This window comes from Gracilinanus agilis, chromosome 1, assembly GCF_016433145.1.
Source record: "Gracilinanus agilis isolate LMUSP501 chromosome 1, AgileGrace, whole genome shotgun sequence".
NCBI classification, from domain to species: Eukaryota; Metazoa; Chordata; class Mammalia; order Didelphimorphia; family Didelphidae; genus Gracilinanus; species Gracilinanus agilis.
Window position 1 is genome coordinate 620424912 of NC_058130.1, and position 15908 is coordinate 620440819.

Here is a 15908-nt window from a genome sequence, read left to right on the forward strand (position 1 = left end):
TAAAAGATTTTACTTACATCTGTGAAGTATCAGAAAAGAAGATGAAATGCTGTTTCCTGCAAGGGGATTTTTGCCAGTCCAGGACAATGTGTTCAATGGGGAGGGGGGGGGTTGTATATGAAGAAATAAGTCTGAGAAGTTCTGTAAGGCAGCACTGAAGGACCATACAGAATATCATAAAAACTATACCTTCACTCTGATGAGATTGCCTTTGACTCTTAATATTCCTAATAGATAACAAATTTAGTGAATGAACAAACAAAAAGTCTTAAATACAATCAAGTTGTTTTACTGGCATATGTTTCTAAATAAATATTTAAAATACAAATACGAATTACTTTTCCTGGAGGAGATCCACCACTAAACTAATGGAAAGCTGATCTCAGTAAAAATAGTTCCTCTATCCTAACTCCCCTCCCCCGTTAAAAAAAAAAACAAAACAACCTCATTTGGATGCCACTTACTAATTTCACAAAGGCAACTTTTATAACTAAACTAGAGGAACAAGAATCCTCCTTTAAAATAGACAGTTTAGATCACATGTATTATGAACTGTCAGTTTAGGGAACAGAGGGGAGGGATAGAGAGTAGAGGAGGAGGAGGAAGAGGAGAAGGAGAGAGAGAGACAGAGACAGAGAGACAGAGAGAGAGAGACAGTCAGAGAGAGACAGACAGAGAGAGACAGAGAGAGAGATACAGAGAGAGAGAGAGAGAGAGACAGAGAGAGAGAGACAGAGAGAGAGAGAGACAGAGACAGAGACAGAGAGAGACAGAGACAGAGACAGAGAGAGACAGAGAGACAGAGAGACAGAGAGACAGAGAGAGAGAGACAGAGAGAGAGAGAGAGACAGAGAGAGAGGGAGAGAGAGAGACAGAGAGAGAGAGAGGAGAGAGAGAGAGAGAGAGAGAACGAGAACAATACTGTATTGCAAAACCAAGGGACTGCTCGGCATTTCCTGAATTAACAAAAACAAAGGAATCTCTATCAGGGGATTCTTCTCCACACACTGCACTTTGGATATCATTTAAAACCATACTCTAGCAAAGGTAGTTCAGTAGATTTCACTTACTTGATTTTCAGGAAATCTGAAGCAAGACAAACAAATAAAGGACAATGTATAAACTAATGGAGTTAGATGGGCACACAGTGTAGATGGGGCAACTATGAGATTTGAACAAAAAATAGACTAAAAATACTTCCATTTTAGCTCAGCAAAACATTCCCGGGAACTGGGAGATATTAAGCCCATTTGTTTTGACTCCATTATTGCTCCCAATATATCAATTAAATATATTCATGTAGGAACATCAGGTGACTATCAACCCCCTGGGGAAATATCAGCTGAAACAATAGTGGTTCACACTTTGATTCTGGTACAAGAAATAACTTTTTTTTTTTTAATCCTCCCCTCCCACCACCTCCTCATTCTAGGAGTAGTTTGCCTTTTTTTTTTTTTTAAACTAGGATTCATTTAAAATTTTCATCTGAAAGGAATGGTTTTCCTCTCTTTAAAATTATGTCAAAGAAAATGCTGCCTTCCTCTTTACTCTTTATTGAATGACCTAAAATACATTCATTCGATTTGTCCGATGAGGCTTCAACAAAGATTTCAGTACCAAGTGAGAAAGCAGGGATTAGAGATCAGTAAAGCCAAAAGGCTCTCCTAACACATCTGGTGTCAAAACTAGTCAGAAATTCAGAGGTGGGGGAGAATTGAAGTGTGAAATGCATCACAGACTTCTCCTTCACGAGTTCCCAAACTTTGCCACTGTCTCTTAACAAAACAAAACAAAAGGCTTTGTTTAATTTCCACAATAATTTGTGTTGTTGAAATTCAAAATCAAGTGGTGAGTTTAGCTTAATATTCTTCTTCTTCTTCTTCTTCTTCTTCTTCTTCTTCTTCTTCTTCTTCTTCTTCTTCTTCTTCTTCTTCTTCTTCTTCTTCTTCTTCTTCTTCTTCTTCTTCTTCTTCTTCTTCTTCTTCTTCTTCTTCTTCTTCTTCTTCTTCTTCTTCTTCTTCTTCTTCTTCTTCTTCTTCTTCTTCTTCTTCTTCTTCTTCTTCTTCTTCTTCTTCCTCCTCCAAATCTATCTCTATGTTTCAGTCTTGCTCAATCTTTCTCACTCCTTTTAGCTTTCTTTGCCTCAATCTCTTCTCCCCTCAGTATTTACTACATTTGCACTCAGATGTCAAAATTCAAGTTCTTCTGCCAACGTGACTATAGAGTAGGGAAATTGCTTTCCTATTGATCCTAGTCCTGCTTCATCCAGTTATTTAATCACTGTGGAAGTATTGTTTTAAATATTCCGCTAAAAGGAACTATTGTTTCTGAAACTCCAGCAGAGCAGGCGCATGTAGAAATGAAAATTATTCAGAGAAACCGTTAAATATTTTGGACATATTTATTTGATTGTCACCACACCTGCTAATGCCACTGAACATTCCCTCGGACATCATTTGGGGGAAAGTTCTCCCTTTACTAAAGAAACCGGGGAATGGAGATTTGAGTAAATGAGTTAGGAGTGAGGGAGTAAGGTAAAGGGAGGGTTGAACAAACTAGTAAAAATTACCTGACCAAGCAAGTAAAGGACTAGTACAAAGAAAACTATTTATCAACAGTCCAGCTAGCTGACACAATCTTTGACAAACTGACAAAGGAAAGCCCGTAAAGGCTGAATCTTAAAAGGTGGGAGGGGGAGACAGGGGTTTTAGAAGACTTGTCAAAAGCTTTGCCAAAAGGACAAATGGAATTCCTTCAAGAAATTTTTGGTTAGGCGGCAGCTTTCCCCAGTACATGATATTCCTTCTACTCTTTTTGTGTCTTCTTTACCCCTTTAATCCTGACTGCTGTGAAGAGTTGTGGACATTGGGGGTTGGGGGGGGGGGGGTTTGAAAAGGTGGAGGAGGAAGGGATAACTCTTACCTTTCCATTGAGGACACAGAACTATCTGTGATTGTGTCCTTTGCTTTCAAGTAGCATGTTACCAAATGCAGGATATTTGAACACACGTGTGGGTGTAGTATATAGATATCTTAGGAATGTACAATTGTACAGCGTGGGAGGAGAGGGAAGAAGGGAGGAGAGAGGGACTGAGAGTTTGTGTGTCTCTGTGTATAAACTGGAGATCCATTTACGAGTAAAAAGGTAGTAAGAATCATAGTGTATGTATGAAGGACAGGGAGAGATGTACTTGAGCATTGCCAGACAGAAGATGTGAGGACAAATAAGCCAGTGGAATAGCAGTAAGAATAGAAGGGCTGAGGATGTTTCAAAGCACAGACAGGAAAAAAGATATTGGAGGAGGGGACAGAATAGGTCCTACGTGAAATGTGCACGTGAACAGTATTTGTGTTTATGTGAGGATGGACATGCTTCCATAGTAGTGTGTGTGAAACTTTTGTGTGGGAACTGAGGAAATATATGTGTGAAATATGTGTAAAGGAAGTCTAAAAAATTTGCGTGTTGGTTTCATCTATGAATGTGGCAGGGATGTGTGTGTACAGGACAAGTACTGTAAGGGGGAAGAAAATGAGTGGATGAGTGTGTGTGGTCAGTCTCAGTGCAGTAATTCTTGCTGCCGCTACCACCGCCACCGAAGATTGTGTGTGTATGTGCGTGTATGTGCGCGCGCGCGCGTGTGTTTTCTCCTCCCTTCTCATTCAGAGGCGGTTCTTGTTTCTCATTGGTTGGCCGGTCCAAGGCTAGGCGGAGCTCCGCTGCACAGGGGTAAAAAAAAGTAACTGCGTAAAAAAGTCCTTGCCTGGGTGACGGATGCTCAAAAGTTCAGAAGTTTTCTCAATGCTTCCTTAAGCGGCCCGCGCGCGCGCGAGAGGGAGAGAGAGAGAGAAAAAGAGAGAGAGAGGGAGGGAGGGAGAGAGTGAGAGAGAAAGGAGACTGGGGAAAAAAAAGTTGACGTTAGGTCCTCGGGAAGGTGGATTTTTCTCTCCTCCCCCTCCCCCAACGCCAAGCCACCCCCTTGGTTATTTTTCCTTCCTTGCAGGCCACTTGTTGCAGATTCCCGTGGAAGGCGCTGGGAGTGTGACAGCCGCTTTGGCGAGAAGTGGTGCTTTCCTCCTCCTCCTTCTTCTTTTTCCATTTGTGCTGGGAAGTTGCTTCACGAGTTTGTCCTGGGCCGTTTTCTTCCTCCTTGCCTGGACTCGCTTTCCCCCACCTCCTGCACCGTCCCCCCGTCTCCTGTGCCCCCGCCACGCCTGCCTAGCCCCAGGCGAAGAAGAGAAGAAACTCAACTCCGGGAGAAGGTTATTTGTGACCGAAGGAGGCGAAGGGGGCCGGGTGGGTCTGGGGAGTGGGGCGCAGAAAAGACCAGAAAGAGGAGCGTGCCAGAGAGAACGAGTGAGCCGAAGAGCAGAGGAGGACTGAGACACACGGGACGAGTGAGAGTAGTCGGGCCCAGAGACTTGGACTTGGAGGCTCAGCTCTGCTCTGTTCGATTCGGCTCGGCCAGAGGGCCGGAGGAAGGGTGGGGGGGAGGCGGGCGAAGGGGGGGCGGGGGGCGAGCGGCGAGCGAAGCAGCACCGGACTGAGGCCATGCAGGCGCGCTACTCCGTGTCCAGCCCCAACTCCCTGGGAGTGGTGCCTTACCTCGGCGGAGAGCAGAGCTATTATCGGGCGGCCGCGGCCGCCGCCGGGGGTGGCTACACGGCCATGCCGGCCCCCATGAGTATGTACTCTCATCCGGCCCACGAGCAGTACCCCGGCGGCATGGCCCGTGCCTACGGGCCTTATACACCGCAGCCTCAACCCAAGGACATGGTGAAACCTCCTTACAGCTATATAGCTCTCATCACCATGGCCATTCAGAATGCCCCAGACAAGAAGATTACTCTGAACGGCATCTATCAGTTCATTATGGACCGCTTCCCTTTCTACCGGGACAACAAGCAGGGCTGGCAGAACAGCATCCGGCACAACCTCTCGCTCAACGAGTGCTTCGTCAAAGTGCCCCGGGACGACAAGAAGCCCGGCAAAGGCAGCTACTGGACCCTCGACCCGGACTCTTACAATATGTTCGAAAACGGCAGTTTTCTGCGGCGGCGGAGACGCTTCAAGAAGAAGGATGCGGTCAAAGACAAGGAGGAGAAGGACCGTCTACACCTCAAGGAGCAATCCCAGCAGCAGTCCCACCATCAGCCCCCGCCCCGGCAGCAGCAGCAGCAGCAGCAAACCGAGCAAGCCGAAAGCGGTGCAGCAGGGGGCTCTGGAGGTGGGAGCTCACAGCAGCAGCAGCAACAGCAGCAGCAGCCGGTGAGAATTCAGGATATTAAGACTGAGAACGGTACGTGCTCTTCACCACCCCAGCCACTGTCCCCCGCCGCGGCCGCCCTAGGAGGCAGCAGCAGTGCTGCGGTCCCTAAAATCGAGAGTCCTGATAGCAGCAGCAGTAGCCTGTCCAGCGGCAGCAGCCCCCACGGCAGTATCCCTTCTAACAGGTCCCTGAGCCTAGATGGGGGGGAGCACACCCCGCAACCTCAGCCGCCGCACTCGCAGCAGCAGCAGCAGCAACAACAGCAGCAGCAGCAGCAGCAACAGCAGCAACAACAACAACAGCATAGCCAAGGCTTCAGCGTGGACAACATCATGACTTCTCTGCGGGGCTCGCCGCAGGGTTCATCTGCGGAGCTTGGCTCCAGCCTCCTAGCCTCCACGGCCGCTGCTTCATCCAGAACGGGCATCCCTCCTTCCTTGTCGCTGAGCGGCTACTCCCCAGGACAGAGTTCCATCTACAGCTCCCAGTGCAGCCAAAGCGCCAGCGCTAGCAGCGCCAGCGGCGGAGGTGGAGGCAGCGGTGGCGGGGGAGGCGGCGGCGGCGGCGGCGGCGGCGGTGGCGGTGGCGGCGCCGGAGGAGCTGGGACCTACCACTGCAACATGCAAGCCATGAGCCTGTACGCAGCTGGAGAAAGGGCAGGTCACTTACAGGGCGGGCCAGGGGGTACGGGCAGCTCAGCAGTGGACGATCCTTTGCCTGACTACTCTCTGCCCCCAGTCACCAGCAGCAGCTCGTCTTCCCTGAGTCACGCCGGCCAGGAGCCGACTCACCACCCGGCGGCCCACCAAGGGCGCCTGACCTCTTGGTACCTGAATCAGGCTGCTGGAGACCTAGGCCACTTGGCCAGTGCGGCCGCGGCTGCTGCGGCAGCGGGTTACCCCGCACAACAGCAGAACTTCCACTCTGTGAGGGAGATGTTCGAGTCACAGAGGATTGGCTTGAACAACTCTCCGGTGAATGGGAATAGCAGCTGTCAAATGGCCTTTCCTTCCAGCCAGTCACTCTACCGCACGTCAGGGGCTTTTGTCTATGACTGCAGCAAGTTCTGACCAAAACAAAGCAGCAAAGCAGCCTCATTTACCACCCCCATCCCCATTCCTATCCAAAACCGAAACCAAAAAAATCCCCAATTAAAAATAACAAAACTTTTAAACTCCACTTACAAGCCAGCAGAACCTCTCCCAAAAATAAGCCTAACCAAACAAATCATCAGCACAAAGAAAACTGTATTTTCTTAATTAATTTCAGAGCCACCTTGCCCTCACTAAATAAACCAAACTGTAAACTATTTTGTACAGAGACAGCAAAATCTTGGTTTATTAAAGGACAGTGTTACTCCAGATAACACGTAAGTTTCTTCTTGCTTTTCAGAGATCGTTTTCCTTCCCCTTTAACATCTTCCATTCCCCTCCTTTCCATCCTCATCCCTCAACTTCATCCTTAAGATATTATTTTACCCTATGTTTAAAGGGGGTGGGAGGGAGGGAATCCCTATATACTGCAGTTGCTTTCTCCCCCCCCCCATGGACTTGTTTTAAAATGTAAATTGCAACATAGTAATTTATTTTTAATTTGTAGTGGGATGTTGTGGACCAAACGCCAGAAAGTGTTTCCAAAACCTGACGTTAAATTGCCTGAAACTTTGAATTGTTTTTTTTTTATCATTATAAAAGGGAAACTGTATTAATCTTATTCTATCAATCATTTTTCTTTTTGTCGAACATATTCTGAAGGTATTTTATTGTTTGTTTATTAATAAATTACCATTCAATTTGAATGAGACTTTAGAGTCTGGATATTTTAATACATCTTTAATTAGTTTAGGGAAAAGAAATTTAATGCCAGAGATTTAATGGTAGAAGACTCATATTTCTTAAATCTCTGAAAAAGAAAAAAAATGCCAAAGTCAAACCTCGAATCCAAAAAAGTGCCCTTTTTTCGTCAAAATTTTCTGTAATATGTTCCATGTAGTAAATTTGCTTTATGACTAGGAAAAAGAAATACTTTCCTGAGCAGATCTAAGTTGGCAAATAAACAAACATGTTTTCTCAGTGATGAAGTTACACAATCTGGAACAACTAAGTCCATGAAAGAGCAAGGATATATATTGGTGTATGTCTAGAAAGGAAGGGTATCTATGGAGAGACTCCCAGTCATATTCAAGTGAATACATGACTCATTTTTGTCTAAAATACACAATGGAAATGTAGATTACATATCCTTGTGGGAAGTAAATGCTTAGTAGGTTTATTTTTCCTATTATGTCCAGTCCTACCTAAGGGGAAAAATCCAAATCTATTAAGAGAGAGTTCATATTTGCAGTCCTCCATGCATTATGTAGATGGGTTTTAAAAATTACTGTTTTGTTGAAAAAATAATCTTTTGTGAGAAATTGTTTTAGATCTATTTGAGGGACAGTTCATTATTGTTAAAACATGGGAAACAACAGTATTTATAAATGAGCAGATAAAGGACTAAGGTAAAAAAAAAAACCTACCCCTTTGGGGGAAGATGGCTTCTTCTCCTAGTAATTGTTCTTGCTAATTTACAGGGAGATCCTAGGGGCAATCTTGACTGGACCTCCTCCTTTGTAAATAACCTAGGAAATGTAATAAATTCATTATCTTAGAATGATCCACCCTGTCAATCAGACTTTGGGGAGATGACTATTTGATTACAGATATTTAGGGCCTTTTAAGTTTGCTTTCAAGATAATACAGTTTCCTATCTGCCGCTCTTATCTAAAGGCAACACTTAGCAGTAATTGCTGTTGTTTGTTGTCAAAATTTGATCATTGTTAAAGGTTTGCTGCAAATAAATACAAACTAATTTCAGTCAAAACTGTATTACGTGGCTTCTGATTCAGTCCTGTCACCTTTGCTTCCCTCCCCCACACCCTCAAGGTAATCCAATAGTCTAGGAAGATAGCAGAGTTTATACTGAATTTTCTCCCCTAGGTCAAACAGGTTTAGGGCTGTATTACTGGTTTAGGTATTTTTCTCCCCTGATTCTCACTGTTTTCTCCTTTTAGCTCGAGTTTACTGGAGTTAATAATGGCTATCTAGTGGGGACAAAATAAAAACAAATCAGTCAAGTTTCTTGTAAACATTTCTGTAGTATTTCTGGCCCTCTGGGCAGCCCATTTGGACACGGTGGGAGGACAGAAGCTTATGCGACTGAGGAGGCTGTCTTGTTCCTAAAGTTTTCTTACCTGAGCCTGTTCTGAGGTTGTTTTTAGGCCTGAAAAAAAAAAAAAGGCAAGCAGGTGTCAGAATTTATCCCGGTTGACTTCATTCAAATGTTTCTACAATCAAATACCCAAAGAGCTATCCATTTCAGAAGAAACTACTGTGCAAACACTGCAAACAGCCAAAAAACTGGTTCTTAGGATCAGAACAGGGGGTAGTGGGTACTTCTTTTGCTTTTCGGCAGGTTTTGTTTTTAAAATGATCAGTTACGGGTTAGAGGCATTGGGGATGCCTCTCCAGGTTATATATAGATTCTGGCGTCTCTACGAAGCCAGACGTCCAGAGTTTGGGGACGCTTTCTCTGCGAGTTTCTTCTGCTGCTTGGTAATATCTTTCCTTTAATTAGCTTTAATTATACATTACAGCGGGGGTGACTTCGTCTTATTTGTTTGTATTTTCTATCTTTTCCCTCCTCTATTCTCCAACTCTACCTTCCTCGCCTTTTGCCCCTCTCTCTCCCCTTACCGGGTTCCGGGAGTTGTTTCTAGCCGGCTCTAAGAGAGCGTTGCTGGGGGAGAAAAGAAATAGAATCAAAGAGGACCTTTGTTAACTCTGATGGTTTAATCACCGGGTGGATTTGTGAATGCAGGAGGCCAAGTGGAGGAAAGTAGGGGAGGTAGGCGGGAAGGGGTGTGTATTAGAGGTATAAATCGAATGGTTCAGTGTGTGTGTGTGTGTGTGTACGTGTGTGTGTGTGACAGACAGGTAGGCAGACAGACAGACAGACAGACAGAGACAGGAGGAGGGAGCGAAGGAGAGAGAGGCGAGGGAAGAGAGAGAGAGAGAAGAAGGAGGAGGAGGAAGAGGAGGAGGAGGAGGAGGAGGAGGAGGAGGAGGAGGAGGAGGAGGAGGGCGAGTGTGTGTGGAATGTTGCGTGTTGCCGAAGGCTAGATTTGAACCACTATGTTATAATTATTCTTTCTACCTAAACTGCCTGAGGCTTTAGCCACAGCCAATATAGCCCTGGTCTAAAAGTAAACGAGGTGCCGCCTATCCCATTTTTCTCTCTCCTCTCCGGAATCCTCTCAGCCCGTTTCCCTCTTCTCTTCTCGTTCCTCCTCTCCCTCCTCACCTTGCCCCAGAGAATTATTATTAACTATTTACTCATCACTCGCCGCCTTTGTTTTGGAGACACACGTGTGTTTAGGAACACAGCCCTGGGTGGAAAGGTCAGAGAAATTTCATTCCTCACGTGTGACACAGTTGGACTTTGCTTCGTTGAGGGAGGGGAAGAAGGAGTGAGTGAAGGAAGCAGCAGCAATGCTAGGCATAGTCAAGGGAATCAGCCAACCAAGTGGGGAGTTTAAGAACCCAAACCTAAACCTCCCTGTAAGGTTGCTTCCATTTAAAAATGTTACTTTATGCTGAAGGTGTTCGGGTCAGTCTGGGAAATCTCGGCCGCAGCCTCAGAGTGGAGGATCCCTTTTCCAGAAGCTGTTCAAGGCTGAGCAGACTCTGCGGCCAGCCTTCCTCTAGGAGCTCAAGGGGAGGCCTGTCTTGTCCTGCATTAGGGCCAGCGCAGTTCTCTGCCTTCCCTCGGGCAGGATTCTTGCCTGTGGGAGCAGAGCCCTAATATATCTGCCCTCTGCCCCGCAGTTTTCGTGGCGTCCGCTTGCGTTTTAATTTAGTTCAGATGCTACCGCTGCCGGGAGGGTGCCCCTTTTATTGTTTACCGGATTCATCGAGGAAAGAGATCCTTCCCCAAGTGAGAGTGGTTTGGTCGCGCTAGAGAATAGGCGAATAGATTGGGAGTGCGTGCCTTGAAAGAGGTAAGGCTATCGCCTAAGCACGGGCACATTCAATATCCATATATGAGTGTGCGCAAGCACGCACGCACACGTATTTAATATGTCTGGAAGTGCCTTGTTTCCGATGTAGGTCCGGTCTCTTACCTGGAGTTTAAAATATCATGGAGCAGAGGCCAAGGCTGATTTTTGGCTTTCTTAGAGACCTTCTTAGAAATTTTCGGAGCGTGTACAGTTTGGAGTGAGCTACCGAATTTGGCTGTCCTCCTTTTCATCTGAATCAAGAGTTTGATGGGGGACAGGGGAAGGGAGGGTCGGAGGAAGATGAGGAGGAGGAGATGTTTCAGCTGCTCAGAGAGAAAGACCCTTCGTCCTCTGCGCCGTTTGCATCAGCTATGGGAGAAAGAAAGGAGGGAGGTTTTCTTTTGGGGCATTAAATGAAAAGTGAGTGCATTGCTTCATTATTGGATTATCAATCCACTCCTGAGAAAAAATTGCGCAGGGCAGAGAGGAAGGATAAACCCCTCTATAAGGAATATGAGGTTTTAGGCTAGGGTCAGAAAAGATGTCTCAAGGACCTCGCTCCTTCGTCTCGTCTCCTGCTTTGTCTTTAAAAGAAAACAGGAATAGGAAAAAGCATGTGAACTCGCTGGGTTGCAAGACCCTAAGAAATAATCATCACTGGTTCGGAGATCTGACTTTTTTTTTTTTTTTTTTTAACACTTGGCCAAGAACTGTTTCAGTAAAATCATTGTTGTTTACTTCATGTTGAGTTTTTCATAGTAAAGAACTTACAGGTTACACACAGAGAGGTATGCATAGTGTAGCTTTATCCACACAAGATGGCTCCATCACATTTTAGAAGCAAATTTGTTCAGTTCCTGAATCAAAAGTCAGAAATCCTGCATGAAACTGTAGTCAAAGCCTGTCATCTTTTCAGGATTCTCTTTCCCACTAACAATGAATTTACTTTGGTTCCCTAAGAATCACCGCCAAATTAAGAAAAATCAACCAGAAAGTTTCCTCATTTTAAATGAATAAAAACATACCGTTTGGGCCATTTTAAAGTTCTGATTTATATCTTTTCAGCAATAAGGGCAAAATGCCTTTAAAGTAAGCTGCACCAGGGTGAAATAATATTCTTGGGAATCACAAGTATTTGAAGATATTAAAAGTATTGAAATTAGATATACCGTAGGAGACTTCAGTGTAATCGGTAGTTTAAGTGTATGTAAGGAAGACATATTTTTAAATATGTCTGGGAGCAAATACATTGGCTTATAAGATACTAGCTGTATAAAATATGGATTCCAGGATACAAGGTCATGTAGCATTTTGAGCATGGCTTCCCATGGCTGTACTGAAGAGATCTATCCATTTCACAATTATTTACCAAAAGGTAGAATTTATATAATTAATAAATAAACTTTTAAGAGAATGAATTCTTTATTTTTCCAAAGTAATCAGATGAGTCATTGATTGTTTCCATTCGCATCTTTAAATGAAGACTACAATGACTTTTAATTAGAAAGGGGGAGACATTTCTTTTTAGGTTTTTGAGGGGGTTAGGGCCCTTTTTACTTTTCAGGTTATTGGCCCTGTACCTTAGAGAACCTTTGGATCCTAAATTGTTCTTGTGAGTGAGGGGGAAGAAAGGGGCTGGCAAATCAGGTCATCAGAAATTCCCCTTCTTTTTCCTTGTGTTGATGAAGTGACTTTAGGGAAAGACTCTGATGATTTTCACCCTTGACATCTGTTCAGCCACAGCTCCATGTTGAGACCGGCTGTGATGTGAGCTGGAAAGGGAATAGGGAGGGGAGGTGATGGGGATCCCAAAATCTGGGGCCTCTGACAGAACACACTCTTCCTTTTGCCCTGTCCCCTTTGTGTGCACAAAGGTAGTGCCAGGCAGGAACAGTTTTTGTCTCTTCTGCTTTTCCTTCTCAGTTTAATTATGATCTAGTTCATGAAGCTATTCGTTTCTTTCCAGAGTCATAAACAAAACGTCGTGTTAGAGCTGAGATTGATGGTGTCCAAGTAATAAAAGCAGGCCAGGTCAGGAAGGAATAAAATTCAATCAGAGCTCTGTTGAATCATTTTTCAGGAGAACAGAAAGACACAGAAGGAGACAAGAGGGTCAAGAAAGGATGTCACAATCTTCAGCACATGATTTGGCAGTCTGAAAGGGTGAAGTGGGGGTGGATGTAAGGAGAAGGAAATTATGGGGGGAGGGTATTGGTGGGAGTAGGAAGGAGGGGAAGAAGGCAAGGAGCTAATGAGAGAGATTGTTTTTTATCAAATGAAGTCTAATTTAATGAGACAATAGCCAAATCAGAAGGAAAAGTAAAACACCCAAAACTTGGCCGAAAGGCCCCAGACATAAACTTCAAAAATCCCTCTTCTCTGATAGCTCCCATTTCGATTTATAACCGGGAGGTAGTTTAGCGGCTGAGTTTTTTATTAATTGCGTTTTCACTCGGACCTATGTAAACAGAGAGCCTGAGCCCTTAGGACAAATATCCAGATAATTCTCCAATGATGAGGCTAGCTTTTTTTCATTGTTGCACAGCACTCACCAAAAAAAAAAAAAAAAAAAAAAAGAATCTGCAAAAGGAATTTTTCTCTTTTTCCTGCTCCCTCTTCTATTTCTTTTGCTTCTACTTCTTATTCGTTGTTTTTTTTTGGGGGGGGTAGTCTTTGCTTCTTCCTTCCTTTGTCTGCTTCCAACTGCCTCACCTCTTTCCTTCCCCTCAATTTCTTTTCCTTTCCCATCTCCTATGTCCAATCAGGCCCTGAGGTTAAAATGTCCTTCCTTGATCTCGACTTCCCCAAATCGACGGTTTGATTCTGCACCAGAGAGTCTTCTTTTTACAGATCCTGTTTTCCTGGGAGAGGTGGTGATTTTCGATTTTCTGGAATGGTTCCTGGGATTAGGCTAGGGTGCAGAGATTTAGGGAGACTGAAGTTTGGACTTCCGCTTATGCCTTTCTTTCTCCCTTTTCCAAAGGAATCCCAGTTTTTGCTTTCGGGGGTCTTAGAAAGAGAGCTCATCTCAGGCTTAGTGTATCCCCTGCAGACTTAGAGGTCACGTCGCCTCTTCTCAGGACCTGGGACGGATGAGGGAAATGGAGCCACGCACAATAAAGAAAGGCATTCCAGTTCCAACCGTTGATTAGAAGAAGGGGGATCTCAGCGGGACTACGTTAAGCAACGTGATTAGTACTGGAAAATTGAGGAAAATGTACCATATCTGCCTTGTTGGAAGCTCTCAGAAAGGTGTATTGGAACATAAGGCTCAACTTAAATCGTTGCTGCACTCCTTTTCAGGCTTACTGTGGCTCCGAGGGAACCCTCTGTTTTACATTATTTTTGTTTGTTTTGTTTACTTGATTTTTTCCCTGACTGATTTTAAATTGCAGCATATTGAGCGTATTATACCAGATTCAGTAGGCACTGGAGTTTCCGTGTCTAGCGACCCTGCGTGAGTGACTTCAGGAAGTAATGCAGGGGCACCCACGCATAATGGAGGGGTGGGGAAGTATGGGAGAGACCCCCGGAGACATCTTGACTCAGAACGCACCCTTTTGTTTCGGTGCCTGGGAGATGACTTCTAAGTGGTATATCATTTATTTTGTTGTTGGAATGTAACAATTACGATGAGAAACTTGCTCTGATCCACTCGGAGGGTCCTGAGGGAGGGGAATGTTGGGATAAGCCTCTTGCCCCTTCTCCCCCTACCCCATCTGCAAAGTTAGGATCTATGGTCCAAGCCCGAAGCAGACCAACCGAGTCACCCTTCGGGACTTCTGCTCGTCAGGGTCTTTGGCACACAGTTGAATCCTCTCGATGCCAGCATCTAGCTCCCAGAAGCGAGAGTTCAGCGTCTTCTGTTCCTACCTCCCTTAGGGCAGCCCAGAACCTCCATCCCTTACGTCGAAGAGCAAAGGTCTTTCCAAATCCTTTCTATCCGTTTCTATCCACAGTCCTCCGAGCAGTACTCACTCGGCTATCCAGGCCTCTCAGAACTCCCGCAGCACTCCTGCCGAAGGTGCCCATTGAGCCAGAGAAAAAGAGCTAGTCCAGGTCGACTCCGGGATGGGAACTAGCCGGCAGCTTTGCCCCCTAAGTAAACACAGCTTGGAGCGACTTGGGTGGGCAGGAGAGAACAATTTGTGAGCTCTGGAAGCAAGCTCGAGGCCAGCGGCTAGGGACATACCTGCTGGAGACTTTCACCTGACCTTTCCACAGGCAGGGGACTGCCAGCATGGGGGGGGGTGCATAGGGCTTTGGGGCAAGGGTACAAAGGGAAGCAAAGAGAAGGAGAGAAGTTTCAGTGTTGAGGTCAGGGATAATATATGACTGTCGGTGCAATTTAGCTTTGTACAGATTTTGGCCACAAATAATAAAACGACAGACCTCTACCCCCTCCCCCACTTCACTGTCTCTGGGGGGAAAGCAGGAAAACCAACACATTTAGAGTCATTAACTCTTAAGACAGCCAAATTTCCTCCGATATAAAAGCAGGCCACGGCCCTGCTTGTGATGTGCACAGGGCATATTAACGTCGTAAATGTGCTGCGAACTGGATGCGAGATTCAAATTTAAGAAGCCATCAGATGCTTCGCAGCAAAAGTGCAACTTGGTAGGGGGAAAAATAAAGCTTGAAAACTTAATGGAACGAAGTAATGATCCAGGCACTTAGGTTAAGTAAAATGGATTTTAAAAGGCAGACGTGGTGCGAGGATAAGTAGTTCGTGATCTCGAGAGATCGGAGGCGCAGACTGGGAGCTGGATCATTTATTAGGATTGCAGATTTGGTGTAAGTTGAACAGAATAAGGACATTTTACGCTATACCTGCTGGTTATTAGGCTGCAGGCACGCTCTCACAGGCTGGCCTTGGAGGGGGGTGGGGGTGGGAGAAGGGGAAGGCCTCAGGGTTTTCAAGCTGAACTAACTGCACAGTCCCCGAGGTTACTGACCGGGTTATCCCTGTCTAGCCCGAAGGTGAGGGACAGGACAGCAGCTTTTGGAGAGGGGGAGGGGCGCTGCTTCCCGGTTCCGATAATTATTTTTCCTACTATCATCCGTGAAGTACACACACGGACACTGTGGAGTCCCACCAGCCTGAGGTGTTCGCCAAGGTGTGGGGAGGAGTGTGCCTCTCTCAGGGTGGGTTTGGGCTGCAGTCTGGTGTGGTGCGGAGGAGAGGTCGCGTCGGTGTCTCAGTCCGGCAGGCCTCCTGGGGCCAGAGGAGGGACAGAAGCGCCGCCATTCCCAATAGCAAAGTGCTACATGGCCCGCAGCTGGACACTGCCACAAAGATTTTCGAAAGGACGAAACTTTCGGGCCTCCTCTTGGGACACCTTATCTTCCCTTTCAAATCAGAGAAACACTGGCCGGAAGAGGATTTACAAGAACCTGTTTGAAGAATGTGGGGGTCGAAAAATCCCCCAACGAAAACCAACATCGAGCATCGCCTTGTCTTCTGCCAGGGGCTGCCCCGCTTTCCGGTCTTTGCAATCTCATTCATCCCAGCTCAGGTTCGCTGGGGATGCTGGCTGGATGGGCTCGAGACCACGGCTGTTGCCGCTCAAGGTTCCGGGATTATCCTCCGGAGCTCTAGGCAT

General features: G+C 45.8%; 1 protein-coding gene across 1 annotated transcript; it reads left to right on the forward strand.

Annotated features, from left to right (window-relative positions):
- Positions 1 to 4548: 4548 nt before the first annotated feature.
- FOXC1 (forkhead box C1) lies at positions 4549 to 8131 on the forward strand. The gene has a single exon (XM_044658177.1). It carries the CDS (start codon positions 4549 to 4551, stop codon positions 6334 to 6336), a length of 1788 nt encoding a protein of 595 aa, XP_044514112.1. The 3' UTR covers positions 6337 to 8131.
- Positions 8132 to 15908: the final 7777 nt, after the last annotated feature.